Source organism: Sarcophilus harrisii, chromosome 1 (assembly GCF_902635505.1).
Source record: "Sarcophilus harrisii chromosome 1, mSarHar1.11, whole genome shotgun sequence".
NCBI classification, from domain to species: Eukaryota; Metazoa; Chordata; class Mammalia; order Dasyuromorphia; family Dasyuridae; genus Sarcophilus; species Sarcophilus harrisii.
In genome coordinates, this window is record NC_045426.1 from 36987595 (window position 1) to 37013464 (window position 25870).

The following is a 25870-nucleotide window of genomic DNA, read 5'->3' on the forward strand; positions in this document are numbered from 1 at the left end:
TGGAGATGTACGCCAGGTTTCCCTTTGTTTCTGACTGTCCATAGGCAGGACATGAACAAACCACTTCTTACCTCCAGAGTGAGGGGGGGGACCACAAAGCAGCACGACTCCCTGTCCTTCTCGGACCGATACTGTACTTCTCATTTTAGTTTTAAAATTTTCAAGATCTATTTAAAGACAGAACAGAACAGAACTAAGTTTCAGGGGGGGAAAAACAATAAACTAAATGTTCACAAGACCAAATATATGTTTTAACAGAGTATAATTAAAGTATCTTCCCCCTTTCAGGAACCTTTGGAATCCAAAATAGCACAGCATTTGCTTTGGGTGGGAAGGAGTAGAGTAACATTTCTCTTGACCTTCATTAAGATTGCTAGACATTTTTTTTTCCTCCTGGAAACTAGCAAGTCTGGATAAAAACATATCTCATTAGTCTTGTGATTTTTGAAATGATGACAAATAAAAAGCTGACTGAATCTGCAGAGGCGAGAGAAAGTGTAGATGTAAGCCAATTAATCAGATAATATGATTCAGTGGGGAGGGGGGATTGCTTTGAACCAAAAATAAGTCTTTTGTCCCTAATTATCCAGATTGGATCCACTAAGTAATTGCTGAACTTAATGTTTCACTCCTACAAAGACAACCAACATTTTACGATTTTTTTTTCCCTTCAAAATATTTTACTGTAAATGAATTGTCTGGGGGAAAAAATTAAAAAAAAACAAACTTTAGGTTTACCTCTAATCAATTGCTGTGTTGGGCTCAGAAGAGCTTAAAATACTCATTTTTCTTTTGTATAATATGAGACCTATTTGTTCAGTGTCATTGAGGGTTGTTCGCTATAATAAATGGAACCACAGCATGAGAAATTAATAAGACAAGTAGAATTCAATTTATAGGAGCACAGTAGGTATAATTCATGTATGTCTCTTGTTTATAGCATTGAAACAAATAGAAAGTTGTTGAAAAAAAACACATAAAGTTATTTTTGGAATCGCTCTCAAAGGCTTCCAATCCATGTTTGGCATTCTTCTACTTATTATTTTGAAAGTTTAAAAAAAAATCAAAGGAAAAGACTAAAGATATTTTGACCTACAGCAGTGAATTTTAAAGTCCAGTATCCTTTTTTCCAGTTTTAAAAAAAGAAAACCTCAGTAAAGCAGATATTTAATGAGTACAATTCTTCTTGTATTTTACTGCAATTTTGACTTCAAAGACTAAAGGCTAAAGCATACTTCCCTTCTTTCAGCAGAGAGGTGGAAAACTATAAATTTAGAACAAGACATATGTTGCCAGACATGGCCAGCGTGGGGATGTTTTATGTTCAACTGGACTTTGTTCTTCTGTTCTACTTGGAAAATTATTGTAATATAAGAAACGGGACAGGAAATTTGAGTCACCTTTATGATATTTTTCTATAGAGAATCCATTCTGCTTTCTATTTCAATTCAATTCAATCCAACTTAAGAAGCATTTTTTAAGTTCCTACTATGTGCCAGGCACTGCTCTAGATGTTAGGAATACAAAAATATAAATGAAAACAGTCATCATCCTCAAGATGCTCACATTATGCTGGTGGGAGGATATTGCAGGGATACAAATGAAACAATGGGAAATCCACTATTTACATATCATTTTTGTTACCTATTGATACATCTTTTTTCAATCACAGTTGAACATGATATCTTTTTTCCCTTGAGGCAATTGGGATTAAGTGATTTGCCCGGGGTCACACAGCCAGGAAGTGTTTAATATCTGAGATGAGATTTGAACTCAGGTTTTCATGACTTCAGAGCTAGTGCTCTATCCACTGCACCAACTAACTGCCCAACAATGATATCCTTTATACCAGAATTATCAAACTCTCAGCTCTCCTCAGTATAGCAGAACCAGAATAAAATGTAATTGAGAAACATTCCACAAAATGAATAAACATTATGTAACATAGATAATGCTAATTTGTTGTTTTCTAAGTCAATATATATCCAGTAGAAATCTGTTTCTTTTTGAGTTTGACATTCTATTTGAGAACAGTGTTGTTGCACAATGACTAATTTGCATGTGTTGTAGTCCATTCACACCCACTATATACCTCTGTGCTATCCATAAAAATAATCGAATATTTTATTGATGCCCTTTTTAATCACTGTCTCATGACCCTCTTCTCAACTATAACCATCTTTTGTCACAAAGGAGTACCATTAAGCAAAATAAAGCAACAAATTGTCTGCCTATGTGTGCCTGCATTCTGATTCTATAGGTCACTGTCTTTGTTGAAAAAAAGTACGTGCACATAGACCTGTGGTTCTCTGAACTTTGTTCAAAGTTGCTTTCCTTTATATTATTGTGGTTATTGTATAAATTATTCTACAAATCCTATTTATTTATTTTGCAAAAGTTCACCTAAGTATACCTAATTTATTTATTTGGTGGCAGGAGGCAATGGGAGATAAGTCACATAAACTAGTGAGTTTGTAAGGCCCTATTTGAATTCATATACTCTTTACTATAAGGCTAGTATTCTATCTGTGGAACCACCTAGGATGTCTCAATATAAGTATTCTTAAGATTCCTTTCATTTTTTATGTGTCAATTGTCACGGTCATTTCACCACTCCCTAACTGAAATACAATCACTTTTATGCAACAAAAAAACCAAAAAACTATCCTTCTAAAAATATATTCATATTTCTATAGGATCTTTGTGTGTACCTTTGAATTCCTTGAGGCTTTTGCTTAATAGTGACACTGTTGGATCAAGGCTTATGATCAATCCACTGTGCATAGTGTCTACTATAATTCCAAGTGATTTCACAGAATTGTTGGACCAATTCACAGATTTACTAATATTGCATTGATTTGTTCTTCCAGCCTAATATCTATCATTTCTATTTTTTGCCATCTTTGCAACAGATTACATCACACCTGTGATATGATGCCTATAAGTTATTTTCATTTATATTTCTCCTAATTTTATTTATAAGCCAACTTTGTCCTGACCATTGAGTGGTTGCAATGGAAATGTAGAATGAAGGTGTTAGCCTTTAAAACTAGTAGACTAATTCTCATTTCCCAAAACACCTCCTACCATTTTACTCTCCTGACCATCTTTTTCATCACAGCTCTAATGAAAATAGAGTTCTACAGATACCCCCTCTTCATCCACTGCTCGTTCCCCTTCATTTTTCCTCTGTGATTACTTTCTTGTTATCTTCTTCTATGCCAGCACCAACAGTTCAACAAGAAAAGCCAAGCCTATCAGTTTGGGAAATTCTTAAAAATTTGTCCATATCATTAGTAAATACAATCTTTAAAATATTTGCCTGACAATTATTCTGTGAAAGGAGTCACCTGGATAATTCTTTCATATGATCATTGACCTCAGAGGTAACAGAATGCCATTATCATATTTTACAGATTAGGAAACTGAAGTACAGTTATGATTTTCTCAGGGACACACAGCAGCTATTTTGTAATGAAATTTGAGCCCAAGTTTTCCTCTCTTTTAAAGTTAATTAAAAAAAAAAAAAACTCTCTTTACATTGGCTAGATTTTCTCCCGATTTTGAAATTCTAAGGTACTAAAATTTGATGATAATTTGTATCTAATTACTATGGGGAAAATAAAAAAAAAAACAGAATATACTTCCATGTTTAAAAAATGATAAATGAATCTGCAGTGATAAGCTAACTATAGTCAGCTCTGTCACTTTCTTCATTATTAAGGCTACATTATCAATTTAGAAAAGAGTCTCTTCACAACTTAACATGATTGACCTAAATGGTTTCTAGAGTATAACAGAAAATAAGGCCATGTTTTAGAATATACATAAGCATCCCTAAACAATGTTTGAAAAAGATGCAAAACAAAATCACCATTTCAAAACTTGAATACTAAGAACTTTATAATCCTTATGGTTAATACGTCCACTCTGCTTCAATGCAAAGAAAAAAAAAACAAATAAAAGTAATAATAAAAACAAAATTATACATATATTCTACACATACGTATCTATGATTTTATTCAGAAATGAGCGACTAGAGTGGCTGGATAAGAAATGGGGAGTTACTCAGAGAAGATGCGGGATAAGATTTACAACTTTTAACAAAAAGAATGTACATTTGAAGTTATTTTAACCAAATATCATTATACTGAAGTATCTTTTAGTATCTCTATCTTTGTATTATCTGCAATTTGTAACTAAACTACTATCCCATCAAAATATCAAGTCTCAGGATTATAATTGAGTGGGAACTGTAAAATCTGACTGTCCAAAATTTCTCTTACTTGCTAAATGGAGCAACATTATCACAATAAACAGCTTCTATTGGGAAGGGGACAATATTTGAAAAGATTATTTTCTAACAACCAAATCTCTATCCTCACCAATTTGATCCTGCTTAATCTGCTGTTCTTTCAAAGTAATTTTACATTGCAGGAGATATTTATCATTGGTTTTTAGCTGCAGTGTGCAGAAAAGAATAAAATGATTTGAAACACAAACCAAGTCTCCTCCTAATGGGGGAAGAGAGGTAAGAAAGGGGGTGTTTCCTTTCTCAAACACAATACTTGGCATTTTAAAATGTACCCAGGATTACATCATCTTACATTAAAACCCCCTTAATAATAGAAGTAGCTTTCATTGGACCAGTGTACTCAAAGGGGAAAATATCTTTTAAAATCTGTGCATCTGTTGTGGCTTGCTTGACATGTCCATGCAGGGATGGGAAATCAAAAAGGAAAAAGAAAAATGATTTAACACTTAACAAATGAGATTCCTTCTCTTCTTTTTGGCTTTACGCACTATTCTTAACATGTTTCTATTTATAAATCAAACGTTTCTAGTAGACTGGGTCTCCTTATTTTCAAGCTCTGACAGGCCCAGACTGACTATTGATAGGTACCAGAGATTTGATCTGTTCCATTATCAATCTGAGTCTGTTCCATCCTTCTTAGGCGCCTAGTTGCCTCTCACTCTTAGATGTTCACCATATCAGTGCCAGCTTTAGTGCAGTCATTTAAACAGTCTAGCTTACTTGCAGCTTAGAATTTCTGAGTTCAAATGGTCCATAGGCTGTGGCCTTCCTGAGGTGTGATGGGACACCCATATGTTCTTTTTACATATATATATATATATACATATATATATATATATATATATGTATATATATATATAAAGTATTAAATAGCTTAAGACATACATATTAAGTACTGTGGATGGGATACAAATAAATATTCTTTTAAAAAATAATTCATCTAATTGTAAAAATCTAATTTATGAAAATTTATGGACAAATTGAAGGAATATTCAAGACCATAAAATTATTTACATACAGATATCAGAAACTTGATTAGGTGCAAGTGTCTGAAAGTCTAACTGAAAGGTTGGACCTTCTCCACTCAAGAAATTTAAAATTCTACTAAAGAATAGAAATATTTTTGGGGGCAGCTAGGTGGCACAGTGGATAGAGCACCAGCCCCTAAGTCAGGAGGACCTGAGTTCAAATTTGATCTGAGATACTTAAAACTTCCTAGCTGTGTGACCCTAGGCAAGTCACTTAACCCCAATTGCCTCAGAACAAAAAAAAAAGCAATATTTTTTAAGAGAATTAAATACAGAATAATATAATCAGGAAGAAAGCATGAAGATCTACATGGATCACAAAGAAGAACCTTGAAGGAAATGAAGGATGATTTTAACTGGGAGAGACAAGCATAGGATATCCTGGGCATGCATAGAGATCAGAGAAGGTATTCAGATTCCAGAGAATAGCAAGCACAAGCTAGTGTGAGTGAAAAGAAGAATAAAAGATGTGAAGTAATTCTGGGAAAATAGAATGGCTGCAGATTATTAAGGATTTTAAAAATGCTAAATTTGAGAGCATGTATGTTATCTTAGAGACAATAGGGAAGCCCTAATGTTTTTTGAGCAAATCAAGTGAAAGGAACAAGTCAATAGAAATCTATTGAGTATTTACTATATGCTAGTCACTGTGTATATTAAAAAAAAAAAAAAAAAATCAAGTTCCTGATCCTTCAAGACACTTATAAATGAATGGAGAAGACCACGTGGAAACCTCTCTATAACAATATGATTTATTCAGCCTATCACTTACCCTATACTGCTCCAATGGAAGCTACTTTTGCTATTAAGGAGGTTTTGACGTAAGGTGATGTGATCCTTTGTACATTTTGCAAATGCCAAATTTCAGAGGGTATGGGAAGGTTCCTTACAGAATATGGGGTTTTAGCTTAGATTCGAAGGGTGGAGTAAGGGAGTGATGTGTACCTTAAAATAGAACTTTTTTGATAGCTGTGAGAAATATACCTTCCTTCCTAACCTCTTTCTTCTTATATTGAGAAGGGAGAAGATATTCATGAATTCTAGTGGTAGAAGATTAGAAACAGGCAGACAAATTTAGAGGCTATGAAAATAATCCAGGAGAAAACAGGTAAGGGACTAAATTGTATTGGTTTTGGTAGATGAGCAAGGAACAGACTGCAATGAATGTTTGAGAGCTTGGAAATTCTTTAGATATTGGATGTAAGGGAAATTAAAGAATAGGAATGGCTTATATCACTTCTCTCTGTTATTGCTTGGGGTTTATGAAAGTAGCATGAATTAAATTTGTTCTTCCATATTTTTTTTTTTGGATTGAATCTGTGATTTCATTGGGATAGACAGCCTACTAAAAACAAGTACCAACACAGACCAGCAACTTCTTTGCTACTTATAGTTATAAACTAGTTATACAAGCTCCAGTTGTCTGAAGAAATTCAAGATGATGTGACTTGTACAAGGTGACACAGGTAGTATATGTCAAAGACAGGATTTCTTTGTCAAAGTATATGTCAAAGGCAGTTCTTTCTGACTGTGAAGCAACCTTTCTATCTACCACACACAGTCCATTACTTCTTTATTACTCTATATATTCATCTTAATTTAGAGAGGGTGGTATGAAAATTTATATAATATATTCCAGAGCTAAACACAAATTGGTTTTAAATTGTCCATTGTTTGTTGTAAAGAGAGAAAAACTGGCAGGCTGGGAAACTTAGTTCTAATTCCAATTGTGTTATTTCACTTTCTGAGCCTCAGTTTCCTCCTTTACATCTGTCAATTTTAGCCAAATAATTCAGAATTTATACTTAAGAAATAAACTTCTGTCAGAGAGGCTCATAGAGCCACCCATAACTAGCACTATTAGTTTTTGAGGCAAGGAGCATGAAAGAGTTCTAGTAAAGGTTGGGGAAGACCTCACCTATGGTGTAAGTTCTGGGAGCCAGGTGATGGAACACATCCTAGGACATCTCCTGACAATGGGTGGGGAAAATATGTCTAGGGCAAAATAAAGGGAATTCACCTGGGGTTTGGCTGCCTTTAGAAAGAAGCATCTGCCATCTACTAGCTTCCTAGTAGCACTAATTAGTCCTGCTAATGAGGTGCTAAATTTAGTTGTTTCTAGCTGCTAAATGACTACAAGTGTTGACAATGTCCTTTAAATCCCAGCATCCAAAAACAAAGCTGTGGTCAACCTACTCCACTTATTGGTTTACATCTAGGAAAAACCATGCCAGGAACAGATGTTATTAATACAAGTAGCAATACCTTAATTGTGTAAATGGTTGAGAATTAAGCAACAGAGTTAAAAGAAATAGAGATCTTTTTTTAGTAAGTTTTACATTATCTGTATTTCTTCTAGTATCTTTGTTCCCAAAGGCATCCCATGTGACAAAGAATATTTTTCAAGAAAAAAATACAAAAGAAAAGGAAAATTATCAGTGAAGCCAATCAAGATATCGATAAATCTTGAACATACATGCAATGCCACACACTTGAGGTTCTCCCCCCTTTTGCAGAGAAATGAAAGGAGATACATTCATTTCATCATGATGAGCTTTAGGTTTTGGGGTTCTGGGAACCAAAATATGGTGAGGTCTACATTTAGGGTGGTCAGGGAGTTAAATGATGAGGTCTAGTGGCAGGTTCGATGTTCAGGGATCCAAATGGAGAGGTTTGGTTCCCCTGCACTCCCTTGGGATTTGGCATGGGTCGGAAGTTTTGGGAACCCCCCTTCTGATGGCACAGAGATTCTTCATAAAGGAATTTATGAGCCCAAAAAAAGCTAGGCTGATAAAAAGAGGTTTATTATAGGCATTGGGAAGTAAAGTTTAGAGAAATCTTGACAGAGAGACATAAAGCCTCATTAGGGAAATAGGTGAGGGAGATAAAGAGAGGGTAGTGCTGGAAGAGAATATTATTCCAGCAGGCAGAGGTTTCCTTGGCATAGCATGGCATGGCATGTTAGGACTTCTGTAAAGAGAGATTTTAGATTGGCTCTTTTAAGCCTTGGATATAAACTGGAGGTTGCTCTTGATGGGGCTGGGTACAGCTTAAATTGAACTGAATAGAGATTCATTTGAATAGGGTTGGAATTCTTTAGTCAGGACTGAACCAACCCCACCTAGATAAAGCATTTTATCTGATTCCCTGGGACTGTCTCTCACTAAGGCAAGGTTAAAGGAGATTTTCTCCTTCAAGGAACTTCAAGTGCTTTACCTCATGGCTCATTCCCAAAGTCAGAGAGAAAGAGAAAGAGTTTTGGGGCTGCCCTCGTCAATGAGATGTTTCTTGTTTGGAGCCAAGTTTGTTCTTTGTAATTTTACAGCATTCACTTTTGATAATTTTCTGGTCTTTGATATTTTGGTGTACAAAGGATAGAGTACCAGACCTGGAGTAAGGAGGATCCAAGTTCAAATCTTATCACTGATAATTATTAGCTGTGTGAAGATGGGCCAGTCATTTAACTTCTGTTTGCTCCAGATCTATAAATGTGAGGATAACAATAATACTTATTTCCCAGGTTTGTTACAAGGATCAAATTATATGACAATTGTAAAATTCTTAGTACAGTGACAGTGTTTTATAAATGTTAGGTATTATTATTATTATTGGTGTGGTCATTATGTTATTATTAAGACAATACTTTTTTTCACCTGGTCTTATAAAGTATATAGCAAAATCATCCAGAGTAGGGAATCTAACTTTCTCCGTAACTTATAAATAAGTGTGTGAAGGAGGGAGTAACATCTTTGAGAAAAAAGAGAGCATCTCCAACTACAAGTTTTCCAATGATCTGTCAGGCCATATGTATTTCCTTTCACAGTTGGGGGCGGTAGCAAGATTGGGAAGGGGGAAGGGGAGGCAATTGCAAATTAACCATATGGGAGTCAGGACAAAGATGAATTGCCCTAGGAAGAATTTGCCATTAAGTTCAATCAACATTTAGCAGGAGTTTAAGAATCGGATACCTAGACAACCAAAGAAGTTGAAATAGACTGACTTATTGAACATCTCATCTGGGTCCCAAATATTCTCTTCTCTTTTATAGTTAGTTCCCACAGCAAGAATTTTCACAAGTTATTGGCTTCTTTCTTTTTGATTACAATAATATCCTAGTATCTGCATATAGGATTCTTGTCTTTCCAGTTTTATCTTATGTTTTTTTTCCATATATGCTATCTTTTCAAGGGGGAAAAAAAATCACAAAACTTTCTGCTACTAAAAATAAGTAGTATATATATATATATATATATATATATATATATATACACATGCACATGTATATGTTAGACATACATATATACAAAAATACATGTGTGTAAAAACACTCCTATAAGATGCTATCATACATGTATATGTGTAAAGATAGTGTATATGTATTTATATGTGTGTGTGTTTTGTATTGTATATTATATATCTATGTCTGTAATTATTTAAGTTATAAAAGCATTTTACATAGTTTGATCTCATTTGACTTTCAGATGTACTTTGTTAGGCTGGGGCTATTATTAGTTTCATTTTCCAGATGAAGAAACTGAGGTTAAGAGATGTGCAGTGTTTTATTCTGAGTCCCAGAGTTCATAACTATGTGAGGCTGAACCTGAACTTATTATCTTCCTTACTCCAAGTCTAGCATCCCATCCACTGTGCCATCTTCTAATTTCTGTGCCCTCTTCTTTTAAAAATTGTATTTATTTTATTCTGAACGTAGAGAAATTAAACAAGCATTTCCATTACTGTATAGGAAAAAAAATTGTATATGAACATTGCAAATATATTATGTGCAACTTGCTAATTCTTTTAAATATATAATAAAGTTATTATGCAATTTTTTTTCCTTCTTTTCTCTTCTTCTGGTATCACCTGGTTTAGGACTTTTGCTCATACCAGCCCTCACTTTCTCTGCTGAAGTGCCATGTTTCTATTCCAACTTCCCAGATACAATTCAAATGACATCCTCCCTCATTCTAACTGAACTAGAGTCTTTAGTACTCTATCAAAATTTTCCATCTGAATTTATCACAAACTCTTCCAAATCTCAGAAGTATGGTTTTCTTTTCTAGGTATCTGGGTGCTCAATAGAAAATTGAACCCAGAGTCAGGAAAACCTGAGGTAAAATCCAATCTGAGACACTACCTGAGTAATCCTGGGAAAATCACCTTATCTGTTTTCTCATATGTAAAATGGTAATGATATTAGGTCCAATCTCCCAGGATTATTGTGAGGGTCAAAGTAAATAATATTTGTAAAATATCTGGCAAATAATAAGTTGATGATGATGATGAGCTACAGGGATCTGGAGTATTCACTCCTTCCACTCAATGAGATTAATGGAGGTACTCCAGCCTAAAGACAGTTTCCACATCCTGTAATTGGAGGGGGGAAACCAGCAAACCTACTAGAGATTCCTTTGGATTCTGAAGTTAATTTTTTAAAAATAATTTCTTACTGATGTCTTTTTTTTAAAAAGCCACAGACCCTCCCCTCCCCTATGGCACACTCACAGAGCCCTCTCTTGTAAAAAGAAGAGAGAGAAAAAAGCAAAGTCTTTGATACAAAGACCTCATCTGTAAACACAGGCAGCTCTCAGTATCTATAGGTGCATCCTGCCATTCCTTATATTGAGAGGGAAAAGATATTCATCATTTTCTCTGGAAGTAACATTGCTTATTGTGTGAGGGTCTTTTCTCACCATTAGATTGTAAGTTTTATGAGAGCAGGTTTACAACACAGCTATCTTTATATGCCAAATGCCTTGCACATAATGGATGTTTAATAAATTCAGTGAATTGAATTCATTATTTATAAAGGGCATTCGTATAAATCATTCTATAAATCATAATCTCATTATGATGAGGGAGATGGGAAGAGGAAGAGAAGGAGACAGATAGAGAGGCAGAGAAAGCCAGAGACAGAAAGAGAGAACAATGGAGACAAAGAGACAGAGAAGAGACAGACTAAGAGGCAGTGACAAATGAAAAGGAAATAAGAGAGAGAGTGTGGGGGAGTGAAAGAGATAGGAAAAAAAAGGAATAATGTGACAAGATGCTAATGAAAACAATTACTGAAATTTGACAACCTAATTTGGCAACAAGATTATATGGGAAATGAAAGGAAGAGGAATGGAGAATGCATTCAAGGTTATAAAATGGGGAAGGAGGAAGCAAAGAAAATTCAAAGAACAACGAAAGCAAGAAAGAAAACAAGAAAGTAAGGAAGGGAGGGAGAGAGTGAAAGAGAGAGAGGGGGAGAAACAGAGAAAAGAAAAAAAGAAAGAAAGAAAGAAAGAAAGAAAGAAAGAAAGAAAGAAAGAAAGAAAGAAAGAAAGGAAGGAAGGAAGGAAGGAAGGAAGGAAGGAAGGAAGGAAGGAAGGAAGGAAGGAAGGAAGGAAGGAAGGAAGGAAGAAAGAAAAAGGAAGAAAGAAAGAAAGAGGAAGGAAGGAAGGAAGGAAGGAAAGAAAGGAAGAGGAAAAAAGGAAACAAAGAAAAAAGGGAGGGACATAAAAAGAGACAGAGACAGAGAGGTGAAAACAAAACAACTATGTGATCAAATTCCTACAACTCTTACCCTTGGTTCAAAAACTCAAAATTTAACTCCATAAAGATTTATTGAGTACTTGCTGTGTGTGGGAGGCACTTTGCAACTAGGCTAGGGAAATAAGGATGTGATTCTGTGACCCTTGGATATAGTCTTAGAGTTAAAAGAACGTTATTCTGCACATTTGCCCTGTCAGACAGGCAGCTTCCTGGAATGGAAACTGGTCAACAACCACTCCCCTTTCAGAATCTCAGAATGAATATAATATTTTTCAGCAAAGAATGGAATGAAGAGAGGATTATTGTTCATAACCTCACAGGTGCGTGCGTGTGTGTGTGTGTGTGTGTGTGTTCATTATGTATCCATGCAGGTACATTTCAATTTTCAATCAATATTCTAAGTGCATAATTCTGGAATCTAATTTCTAAATCTGAACATCGTGATGCTGAAATAACTGATATTTTTACAGATAGGAATCACATATGTGAGGCCTGAGTGTTGCACTGTTGCCACAAAATATTCAACAACATAGAGAAATCCTTTGATCCCACTGGGTAGATGGTCTAGAATGGAAATCAGGTACCACAGTCAACAAATACACAAGACAGGTTGAGGTCTTTTGTTCTTAAGGTGGAATCTCATCTTACTAGGCACTTTTTGCTCTTCTTCAAGTTAAGACAGCTAGGTGATGCAATAGATAGAGTACTGGGTCTGGAGTCTAGTGGAATTCCTCTTCCAAGTTCAAATCCAGCTTCAGAAATTTACTGGTATCTAAGTGACCCTGTCACTTAACCATTTGAGTCAGTTTCCTCATCTGTAAAATGGACTGGGGAAGAAATGGCCAACCACATCAGTATTTCTGCCAAGAAAACCCCAAACTGGGTCACAGTGAGTCAGAAATGATTGAAGCAACTGAACATCTCCATGTTTATTTTCCCAGTAAAGACACAGACTTATCTAAGTATACATCACCTGGCTTCTGTACATCTTGTCAAGTTCTTCAAAAAAGTTCCCTACTTCTCTATTCTCTGCTACAAATGTATTCCTATAAGATGCAATTGTTTTTAAGGTAATCTTTTTTGCTTCTTTAAAATTAGGTTTCTTAAATGGCCTGACTTGCCTCTCCTCACTCTACACCATTCAGCACATTGATATTACATGGTTATTTTCCTTTTCCTTTAAAAAAATGTTCAATATTATTTTATTTTTCCAAATATATAAATATAATTTTCAACATTCATATTTATAGTTTTCTCTTTCACTTCTTTACCTCCCTCTTTTCCCCAAGATAGGAAGCAATATGATATAATTTAAATTATACATATATATATATACGTGTATATATATATATATATATATATATATATAAATTTAGACATATTTCCATACCAAATGGTTTTTCTTATGGTTTACCATATTATTTATCTTGTACGTAAACTTCAATGGCTCCCTGTTGCCTGAAGGATCAAAATACACACTTTTCTGTTCAGCTTTTATAGCTCTTCACAATATGACTTGTATCTTTTTTCCCCTGTCTCTTTGAATATTTTGCTGCCCTTCCTTTCCAATGGTGATCCAGTCAAAGTGGTCTTGGTTCCTTGGATCCAAAATTGCATTTCTCATCTCCATGTCTTTGCACTGGCTGGCCCCTACGCCTGGCAGATGCTCCCTTCTCACCTCCTAGAATTATTCTCTTCCTTTTAAGAATCAGCTAAAGCACCATCTTTTTCAAGTAGTCAATCCTGTTCCCTCCCTTCCTAATAATTTTCACTGTGTATATTTATGCACACATCTCTACTGAATAAACATAAACTACTAAAGAATAGGAACCATTCCAATCTTTGTATCTATATGTCAACATAATTCAATTGCTTAATAAATGTTGGTTTGTGAGATAAGGCAATCAAATATCCTGTTAAATTATGTTTCCTAGCGGCATGTAATAGGTGTTTAATCAATGCTGATTTGTAAGAAATTGATCAAATATCCTGTGAAATTGTGTTTCCTACTGGCATGTAGTAGATGTTTATGAAATACTAGTTGGTAGTAGGTGGAACATAATACCTGTTTGATAAATGCTGGTTTGTAAGATAAGCTAATCAAATATCCTGTTAAATTATGTTTCCTACTGGCATGTAGTAGGTATTTAATAAATGCTGATTTGTAAGATAAGTTAATCAAATATCCTATGAAATCATGTTTCCGGTGCTTTGGAGTATGTGAAGAAGTGAGGCAGGTAGGTCCTGTGGTGACCAGAGTTGCACTGGGAATTAGGAAGTGCTGAGTTCAAATATGACATCAGTTATTTAGTGACTGTGAGAATCTGGGCAAGCCCCTCAGCATCTCCCAGCCTCATCTTCTACATCTATAAAATGGGAATACAGGTCCTGTCTCCCTAACAGAGTTATTGAGAATAGAATGGGATAATATTTGCATAGAGCTCAATAAATCTTAAAGCATCATATGAATGATAGAAATTAATGTTACATATCCTCCCCTGCCAATTCCTTTATTTGCTTTTCTAAGGAGAACTTCTGAGCTTTCCTTCTATTTTTTTGTTACAAATTTTTAAGTCCTTTAGCATCATTTAGATTATGCATAAAAAAGTCCATAAGGATGCTATTCAGTTCTTAAAATAATAATTTATCGATTATGTGACAAAGATCTTACATTTAAAAGAATCATAAGATATAGCTAATGGGAACACTGAAAGCTACCTATTCCAACTTCTAGTATCAGCTGAATTCTCAAAAAGACCCACGTGGTTCTCAAATGTCTCCATCCCCTTGGGCTCAATCATTTTTTCTCCTACAATAGAGAGATCGCCATTTCTGAAGAATTCATTAGCTCCTCATCAATTTACTGATTCTGAGCTTCATATTACCTGGGTCAATTTTCTTATCAGCATAAAATCTGTAAGAGCTTGAGCTACATTGTGGTTTAATCTATACAAGACATTAGAATGAAACTTTGGTAGAAGTTTATTGTATGTATACCATGTGAACATGTATATGTATGTGTTTGTATAGATATATACACATACATATTCTTCCATGTGGTTTTCTTAAGAAGAAAACAATTCGTTGAGGGCAGGCTATTTCCTTATCCTTCCTTTATAAGTGGTACAATGGGATAGAGTTCCTGGCCTGGAGTCAGGAAGATTCATTTTCCTGAGTTCAAGTCTGACCTCAGACAGTTACTATCTGTGTTACCCTGGGCAAGTGACTCAAAACTGTTTGCCTCAGTTTCCTCATCTGTAAAATGAGTTGTAGAAGGAAATGGCAAATCCCTCTAGTATTTTTGCCAAGAAAACACAAAAGGGGTCATATAGACTAGGACACAACTGATCTAACAAATAACATCCTTTATATTATTCCTTCTTTGTGACCATCTGCATTCAATATCTACTGTTTTATGTACTCAAAGTTTAGATGTTAGCATCTAGTAGATGATTCTTAAATCTCCAGTCATCTTCAATGGATCCAAAATATAAATTATTCCTGGTTAAAAAAGATATTATAAAATTCACAATTAAAAACCGAATTCTTCACTATAAACAAAATGAATCCCTTGGGGAATGGCTAAATAATGTATGTTACATGAACATTATGGAACAGAAATTATGAATAATAAGAAAACAGAAGCATGGGAAAACAAGTAAGGGGGAAAAAGAAAGTAATATCCATAATGATTACCAATAGTGTAAAAGGGGAAAAAAAGTAATTCAACTTTAAGTAACATTATATTCAAGACTATACTCAAGGAAAAGAAAAGAAAATGAATTTCATTTTTCCCCAGAGGAGGGGGATTATGATTTTGAATACTGCAAACCATGTCAGACATGGTTATTGTGTTGGTAAATTCTCCTTAACTATTTTTCCCACCTCTCTTTTTTAAGTTTCTATCACAAAAGATGGCTTTCTGCTTAAACTAAGAGAGAATATATTTAGAAATGAAAGTTATAGAAAAACAAGAAAAAAAATCTATTTCTTTACTTCACCAGCTGTTTAAAAAAGAAAAAAAAGTTTTTGAAGGCTTTTATCATTACTTTATGATTTTTGCAAATAGTATATATTAAAATTAAAAATTATAAAATTAACATGTGATTATTAAAAATCCTTTTCTTTGTAATTCAGAAGTTTTAAAAATGAATAATTTATGTAAAAAGTAAAGAATAAAATGCTTACTATTTTCCTCTTCTTGTCTTATGGTAATAGGAATTGCTTTTCAGCTTTGCTACCAATACCACAGTTTTATTTATGCAAAAAGCATCAGGAACAGTTTCTTTATCTCTTTTGGATATAAGATACCTAGGAAATTGTAACCTTTTAAGGTAGTGCAGAACATCTGTTACAACCTCTTTTAAAAAGTTGTTTTCACTTGATTTAAGAGGCATCTAACTTCTAGATAAAGAGACAGTATTGCCATTAACAAAGAGAAAATGTCCATTATAAAATAAATGCAAATGTACTTCTCAAGTACATTAAACAAAGGGAAATTCCTAGGTTTCAGATACTGAACTTTGTTTATATGAAGACAAGGAGCAAGGACAACTAGTAAGCAAATGATAACAGGCAAATTTCTTTAAGAAAAAATATGTTTATGCAGTTTTTTTTTTTAACAAAACAAGCACTAAAATTAACATTATTCAACTGATACTGAATACTGAACCAAAAGCTAGACTGAAATATCACATTTTCTTTTAAAAGTCCCTTTCATTTCCTTGGATCTTTAAAAAAACAAAACAAAACTTTCAAACATGAGAGAGTAACATTATCAATTGTTTCTTCTAATTCTTTGTGGGAAGAAATATTTTTAAGAATTTTACATTTTCATTGATTTTTTCCCCCTTTTCTATCATCTTGACTTGCCAGTACTTCCCTCCCCCAGGAAGAGGAAAGAACAAAAGAACAAAAAAGAAAGAAAAGAAACAGTTTAGCAAAATTAACCAACACATAAAACTAATTTAGCAGATTATGTACCAATAGGGCTGTTTTTTATAAGCTGGAGATGTACATATGTGTGTATATATGTATATGTACTACATCAACTGATACAGTTTGGTCTATCCTTAAATTCCAGTCCTTTTAGTTCTAATCTATTTTTATAGTCCAAGTACTGTGATAATTCTTGAATACTCAAAGAAAAAGCAAAACTACTCCCTTTCCTCAAAGGGTTTACATTCAAATGTGAGAAACAATATGTATGAATGTATTACTATTGTCAACTACATTTGCAATCTTTCCTCACCTATGAACAACTATAGCATAGTGCTTAGTGTCTAGATTATTATGCTCTGAATAAAATTATTAAAGCCCTCCTTTTTCCTTGTCATTAGGAATGGAAGAATTGAGTCAGAAAAGAAGCCTTGAAATACCATAGAATCATAAAACTTCAGGTGCATTATCTCAATTCTTGCTGGGATTCCCCTTCCTTTTCAGGATTGTCTCTAGACTTGCTGTCTCCTATCTTTGGCCTTCTTAACTTGATCCTTATCCTGTCAGGACTAAGTTATGGTCCTCTTCTGGAATTATGGCTTGTCAGCCCACCCAGTGTCTTTGCTTCCCCTCCTCCCCCCTTATCTACCTTTATTCACCTACAAAATTGTATACTCAGGCTATATATCCTATTTAATTAAAAAAAAAAAAACTATAAAAGGTCCCTGCTTCAGTTCCTCAGGGCTGAATGATTTTTGAACACGAGTTCCATTTGGCCAGCTAGCCTGAAAAACAGTCTCCACCTTAAAAAGATTAAAAACTAATCTTTGTCTTGCCTCAGTTTCTCTGACATTACAAGATGAGGCAAGAAGGGAGAGACCTTGTCCTGGAAATTGAAAGACTCCAGGAAGAAGCCAACATGTAGATGTATCTTTATTTAAGTCCCTATCCCCATTTTACCACATTAGAGACTTCAGGGAATCTCCTCTTGGATGAAATTTGGGACTCTCTTTATTGAGTTATCTTGCATGCATTGGGAGAATCTATTCACTGTAAATTTTCTGGAATATTTTAATCTATATAATTTCTCTGAATACTGTTTGCTATCAGCTTAGATAAACTTATTTGCTATAGGCAATATCTTTGATAGACAGTAACTTTAGAGGAGAGGGTACCATCATGTGGTACTATCACCTGGGCAAAGTATCTCACATAAGGAATATTTGAATCGAATCTTGAAAGAGAGCAAGATTTAAAAAAAAAAAAAAAAGGTTGAGAAAAAAGTACATTTCAGTACAGAGTACAATTGTACTCCCAGTAGATACTAACATAGTGACTAGAGCATAGTAGGCCTTCAATGATAGTTCTGAATTTTAAACATCAGTATATTCTTGACTCATCTTTCATCTGAGAAATCACAAGCCCAAGACTTGTTCAGGGTTCTGATAATTTACTTCATGCATCAAATGAAATGATTTTGGAATTCATTCCATAATTGACTATTCTATTCAGCCAATCAAGGATGCCGGTCTAATTGCTTAGACAATTATCATCATTTCACATTAAATGTTTTGTCACCTTCAAGACCCTCAAGGCAACTTGCATTGAACATTATGGCTACTGCTTTAAGATGCATATTTCCATCATTGTAGTTGTGAGAAGAAGAAAAATCAACATAAAGCTACAATATACATAACGGTAAAAGACAAATAGGTTAAATCTCCAATTAAGTCTTCCTCTTTTTTTTTTTTTTTTTAAATTTAAAAAAGGCACACTGTGCTTTGCAGTGACTCAGTCAGTGGTCATATCTTGTCTATTAATGAAGTTCACAGGTGGTGAGAGCTACTGTGGCTTGGCATTCATTGAGTGTCATAATCACCTAAGAACAAGTTACCTCACACATTTTTGCTCTAATTATAAGACCTTTCCAAACTGAAATATTTTAATCCAAATAGAAAAAAGAGCTGCATCAAGTTCTACTTGCAAAAAAGAAGAAGAAAACTGAAGGCTATTTATTTCTCATCATAAATTAGAAAGTTTGCTTAGTTCAAAGTTGACATTGATTCCATTTTTAAAATTAGCTAAAATCTAACAACTGAAATTTGGTCTATATTTCTAGAGTTCCTTTGTTAGAAAGTTGCTGTTAATAAAATATTTTGTGCTCGTGGGAAAGTGTGTTAAACAGGAGAGCAACAGGAAATCAGTTAATATGTAAAGCACTGTGGATGTAGACAAAGTAGAATTAGTAAGGTGAATTTGTGAAGTTGATAATGATAACACATCTATTTGGAAAATTTTAGATTTACAGAATATTTCTTTAAGGTAGGTAGTACATGTTTTTTTTTTGTTTGTTTGTTTGTTTGTTTTTCACTTCCATTTCACAGATAAATTATTTCACTCCTAAAAGCTATCTAAGACTAGTTTATTATAAGGATTCTCAATTCCAACTCAGAATCTTAGGAGGCAGTGCACATATAGTAGAGGCTTTGCAATGCTGGAGAAACTGAGGCAAGACAGAGATTAGTTTTTAATATTTTTATTGTGGAGAGTTTGAGTAGTCGGTAGAATGGGACTCGTGCAAAAGACATTCCACTCTCAGCAACTGAGGCAGAGGCCTTTTATATGTTTTTGTTTGTTTGTTTGTTTTTTAAACTATATAGGATATGTGGCAGGTAAGAGGGGCAAAGACAATAGGTAGGAGACAAGCCATAATTCCAGGAAAGGATCATAACTTAGTCCTGACAGGATGGGATCAAGTTAAGAAGGTCAGAGGGCAAGAGACAACAAGGCAAGGGGCCATAATCAAAGGAGGGGGAATGATCCCAGCAGCATTTGAGATAAGGAATATGGAATTTTATGACTCAATGGTATTTCAGGACCTCTTTTCTAACTTAATTTCCCCATTTCTAAGGAACAAAGGAGTGGGGCAATAATAATTTTATTCAGGGAATAATAATTGAGGTAAAATGAGGTATAACAGCTTGAACTATGGTATTCAAAATCACTCCAGAATTCTCCAGGAATTTTTAGAACACAGAGAGAGGGTTAAAACTTTGCTGAAGCACTCAAATTTCATCTGTGAGAGGGGAAAATGGGATAAGGATAACCAGAGCTTATATTGTCTACACTATGACAATAAGATTTCTCTTATCTATCAGTATAGTAATCTCATCAAAAGAAATTATCGACTTAGTCTGTCATGACCTGAAAATAATCAACATTCAAAAATTACTTGTAATCTCTCTCTATATATTCCTCCAAGGCTACACAATAAAATGGTTTCCTGTTTATGTTTTATTTTTTGGTCATTATCTTATAAATAATTATGCTTTCCAATTTACCACTGACTGGCTCTGTTCTTTCATTCTTTACATCTACATGTCAGAACATTTAAAAAATAAACTATAACATAAAACATTCACAAACACACATACACAAAAAGACTACGATTCATTGTTTTATAGATATAGATATGCAAATGAAAGACAACATGGCACAGGGGCTAAGGAAGCAGTTATAGACTAAGAGGGACCAGGATTCAAGTTGTGATTATGACAAATACAAGGTATGTTACCCTGATGAGGGGTAACCAAAGCTCCAAAGCTCAGGGCAGGGAGTTGTGGGATCCTCCTTCTGGTGGGTGCAGGTTCTTTGTAAATGAATTTATAAACCCAGAGTTAAACTGGCAAAAGAAGTTTATTAATAAAGATCTAGGAGAGAAATCGTCTAGCAGAGGAGGTTTCTAGCAGAGAAATCCCAATAGAGAGGTGAATAAGGTCTTGTTAGGGAAATAGTTGAGAAAGATAAAAAGGGAGTAATGCTGAAAGAGAATGTCTTTCAGCAGGCAGAGGATTGGAGCTATGCCAATGGGAGAGAGAGTTTCCTTGGCTTGGTATGTTAGGTCCTCTGCAAGGGATTCACTTGAAGGAAACTTTTTTTATGGGCAGCAGTTTGAGCTGGAATCAGAACAGAGAATCTTGGAATTGAATGAGTGTCTCTGGGCTAATCTCCAATTCAATAGAGTTGGATAGAAATCTCATCTCCAGCTTAGGCTAAATAGGAATGGTCCTGGACTTAGGCAGTCCAACCCAGATAACATAATGAAATCACTTTATTTTGATTCTCTGGATCAGGTCTCTCAGGGAAGAGTTTCTCTGAGGGAGTTCCCAAGCTTTGCCTCCCAAGTCTGAGAGAGAGAGAGTGAGAGAGAGTTTCAGGGCTCCCCTTGTCAACCCCAGGTAAGAGCCTCAATATCTGTGTCCCATGAAACTCTTGAAGAATACTCATTACAGAACATAGGCAGCTTGCATAGGTGGAAAGAGTTTTCACAGTGGGAGTTCCCCACATTGATGAACTAAATCATGGATCTAAACTAAAAGTTCCCAAATTCATAAAACATTTATTTCTTTTCTTAATCTTTGCATTAAATATATTAACCAATCACCAAACCTATTGTTAAGCACTTATCTAAACATAAGGGCTATACCTACCAAAGTGAGAAAGTTCTCACTGTTAAGGAGATTACTTTCTTAAGAAGCAAAACAATGGTGAATTATAGACACAGTTAAGAGCTGCTAGTATTTTTTTTGGGTGCTTATGGGATACATTTCCATAAACATGAAATCAAGAGCAGATTCTGTGAGTGGGGTAGGGTGGGATGGGGGTGTAAAAAGTAACAGCATTTAGGAAAATGAATACTTTTATTATTTTGTCATTTTAACACCATTCCCCAAAATAAACTCTGGCATAATAGACACATATAAATATTATGATATCTTCCTTGTTGCCTTGGAAACAGTCATTGGCATATCTCTGCTTATGCATTTTACTGTATTTCTAGCCAAGACAACAAGCGTAAATCCTTACTTCTTTTTTTTTTCCCTTCATAAGTTCCATTAGAGAACTGTAATAAGTGGGAATAAGGGGGCAATTCATACTACAGAAATACAGTATAAATGACCAAAAAACTACATGGGGTGACAGAAAAATATATAACCAATAAGACTTTCAGATTTTAAAATGGAATGGGGAAAAAAAAAAAAAAAAACTAATGAAATTATATAGCAAAGTTACAACAAAAAAAGATTATGAATGCGTGTAAACATGATAAGATTAACTCAACATGCCAATTTTTTTTTAAAAGTTGCCTAATTTTTAGTGGACATGCTTATCTAGTTATGGTCTATACAATGCTGCCCTAATCAATTTTTGCAAGTAAAATTCTAAAAGAAATCCAATACTTGACCCAGTGGCATTTTCCAAGCTTGGATATTAGCTCAGAACTCCCTTCATTCTGTACTCTTCCCATCCCCATCCCAGTATCAGGGACTACTGTAGCTACAGTGTTAAGATCAACCCACTCTTGGACAACTCTATCCCATGTCAATCTTTTATTCTTATTCATTATTTTATGAGAGCCCCATGATTTGATCACTTCCCTTCTGGTTTTGCTCACTCTCTGGTCTTTATCACTTATCAGGAGCTTCTCCATTTCAAGAATTGCCCTCTCCCATTTCTGCTTCCTCTTTATTTTTTTTTTCCTACTGTATAAGTATATAAGTTTTTTTGGAGGTTGGGATCACCATATTTGTTTATCTTGTTACTACAGAATATGATACACATCTTAATAATTCCTTATCTGTCATTTAACCATTTTTTCTATCTACCATCTATCTGTCTATTCTCCTATTCTCTCTCTCTCTCTCTCTCCTCCTGCCCTCTGCCACCCACCATAACATTGGCCTCTGACATTACAGAGTAGTAGGCTTTGTGTCTGCAAAGATCTGATATTCAATCTTCCCTGATAGAACAAATGACATAATGTATGTAAAGTGTTTCATGTATTTTAATTGCCACATAGACATTAATCTCCATCATTACCATTAGTGCCACATTGGTTGTATGATTACAGACAAGTCCTATGATCTCCCAGAAGTTCAGAAAACTCTAAGAAACCTGCTAAACTACAGATCATAGCATCATGTATCTAGGGCTGGAAGAGACCTCAGAATCCATCTAATCCAAAACTCTCATTTAGCAAAGGAGGAAACCGAAGCACAAAGAGGAAAGTAAAGGTAGTGTGAGACAAGATTTGATCTCAGAAACTCTAACTTCAGAGCCAGAGCTTTTGCCACTGGATTCACCTGTATTCCTAATCCTCACTTTATTGATATAAGATTGTTCCCATGGAACTAAATGTTTTCTGTTCAACTGCTTTACCTAACTCATGCTTTTTGGGAACCAGTTAATAGTGTTATGAATGGATATAAAATTTAACAAAAACAATAGCAATTATCATTATACCTCAATTTATATATAATCTACATTTTAACAAACTGTATGTTTATTTCTTTAATATTAAATTTCATCATTGATATGCTATAAAATTAAATGTTTTCCCACAAAAAACCCACCCTTAAATTTATGAATTTTTTAAGCTTGAAATCCAACATATTTATTTTAAGGATATTTTAATGTCTTCTTCCTTCCTTTCTCATCTCTGCAACTCTCCTGAAGGTACAACTTACTTAGAATAGTTCAAAAGAAATGAAGTAATCACTGTAAGTCAGCTCTGTGAATAAAGATATGTCAGGTTAGCCTTATATCCATTTTTGTGATAACTTCTAGTCTGGTCAACTAGAGGATTGCCATTGCTAGCAATTTTCTGTAGCTGGAAAGCTCTTTCATTCCTCTTTCAAAAAGATGCCTTTCAAAACTGTTTTCTTTTTTCAAGGTTCAACTCAGATACTCTTTCCTCCTCATTCCCAGCCCTTGCTTTAACTGTTTCAAATATCTCTAGAACACTTTGCTCCCATAACACAAACTTAATATTTTACTTATATAGTATGGAGATAAAGAATAGAATGCAAAATTTGGCATCAGGGAGACCAGGTGTGGTAATGGGCTGAAACTCAGTTGATGCACTGAGATCCAAGCACTTAAGGCTAATTACCAATTGGACAATACTCTATTAGTATATGCTTAGAGAAAGAATGACCCTGCCCACTACTCTGTGCAAGTTTGATCTGTTGTATAGGAGATTGGGTGGAGGATTTGGAGGGTGGAGTGAGAAAGCCAGAGTCACTCCTGGCGGATTCATGTCACAATTGCTCTCACTTCCTATCGCCATTCCTTTCACCTCCACAAAGAATAAAGATTAAGGACTTTGCCTATCCTGACTCCAGCTGATTTTAAAGTATCCAGGGTGCTAATGCAGGCTTCACAAGGTGTCTTATCTCTGACTCCAGTTGGGAGAATATGGGCAAGACATTTATTTTCTATTAGCCTCAGCAAATGAAGTTAACAAAATCTCTGATACAATTAAATCAAAAAATTATTATGATTCCTAAGTGAGATAATGTTTATAAAATGCTTTATAAGCTTCAAAGCACTATGAAAATGTCAGCTTTTTTTTATTATCTTTGAGTTTATCTTCTTCAATGTAGTTAACTATAAGGTCCCTGAGGACAGGTATTATTTGATTGTTTTTTCTTTTATCCTCAGTTCCATAGCATATTATCTTCCTATAAAAGGTACTGGATAAATATAAAAAGTATTTATTGAATTGCCAATATAATATAACTTGATTTCAGTAAGGCATTTGCAGTTCTGATAGACAATCAGGGTTGACTAAGTTGAAAAACCCCTACTCAAAGAGTGTGATTTAAAATTAATTTTAAGAGGTACTGATTAACATAAAAAATAATTAATTCTATCCTTGATCCTGTACTATACAGCATTTAGTACCAATGACTTAGATGCAGACCCACTTATAAAATGTCTGATGATAGTTACAACTCAAAGAATTGAGTAGCTTAAAAGAAAGGACTAATACTAAGAAGATGGATTCTAATAGGGATATAGTATAGATATAAAATACTGAAATTAGATTAAATAATGAAATAGACATTTTTTTGTCCATAGACAAAGGGTAGATATAGATAGTAATAGATAGATGAATAGATAGACAGGCAAATAGATAGATAAAGATGTATATATATCATTTTGACAAGACCTGTTTTATTAAGAGTTAATAAGAAAAGGGACCTTGACATTTACTTGATTTTATATAACAAAGCTGTACATTATGATATTGTTCCTATAAAGATTATCAAACCTATATAGTGGTTTGTGTTTTTGTTTTTTTTGATTTGTTTGTTTTGTTTTTGCTTTTGGCATCAAGGAACCCATACTTTAATAAGAAAAAAAAAAAATCTTCAGTTGTCTTCAATTCTCTCTCTTTTTTTAAAATAGTGTTCTATTTTTTACAATTACATGTAAAGTTATCTTTCAAGATTTTTTTTAAGACTTTAAGATTTTAAGAAATTTTCATTTCTTCCTCCCTCATCTCCTTCTTCACCAAGGCAGTAAGCCATCTGATACAAACTTATATAGTGTTAATAAATAAAACATGCAGATTTTAAGAAAAGCACCTTAAGGTGACTGGATCCAATTGAAAATATATAATTTAAGAGAAAAGACGGAAAAACTAGAGGACATCAATCAGGATGACTAAGATGGGTAAAGTGTCTTAAAACGATATGATATACTGATTGATGATCGGTGAAACTGAGTGCTTGTCTGAGATAAAATATAAGGAGTATATGATAAGTGTCTTGTTGTTTCTGAAGATCTATAGAGCAGAAAAGGTAGAAGGGCAAGGCATCTGCATCAAGGAAGTCAAAGCCAAAATGAAAAGTTGCAAACAAACACAAATTATTATAGCAGCATTTTGCCCTAGAAAAGACAGGAGTTAAAAAAAAAAAAAAAAAAAAAGGACAGGAGGGTAATAGTTCAACCAACTACAGTAGTTAAATGCAAAGTGATAGTATTGTGCCATAAGAAATTACTTATATGAAAAATACAGAGAATCTCTGGAAGACTTTGATTACCTGACTCCGAATGAAGTCAACAGAATCAGAACTTATAGGAAAATAATGCAAAAGAAAACAACACTGTCTAATATTAGAATTCTAGTCAACATAGTAAATAATTATATTATTATAAGTCTAAGTCAGAAAACTGATGAAGTTTGTCTTCCATCTTATGATAT

At 34.2% G+C, this 25870-nt stretch overlaps 1 protein-coding gene across 1 annotated transcript in view; it reads right to left on the reverse strand.

The window, feature by feature from the left end:
* Positions 1 to 25870, reverse strand: part of LOC100914366 (contactin-3) — a 399985-nt gene that overhangs the window by 142539 nt on the left and 231576 nt on the right. Inside the window, exon 5 of the mRNA XM_031954064.1 lies at positions 72 to 167. Coding sequence (XP_031809924.1) covers positions 72 to 167 — 96 coding nt within the window. The remainder of the gene's footprint in view (positions 1 to 71; positions 168 to 25870) is intronic.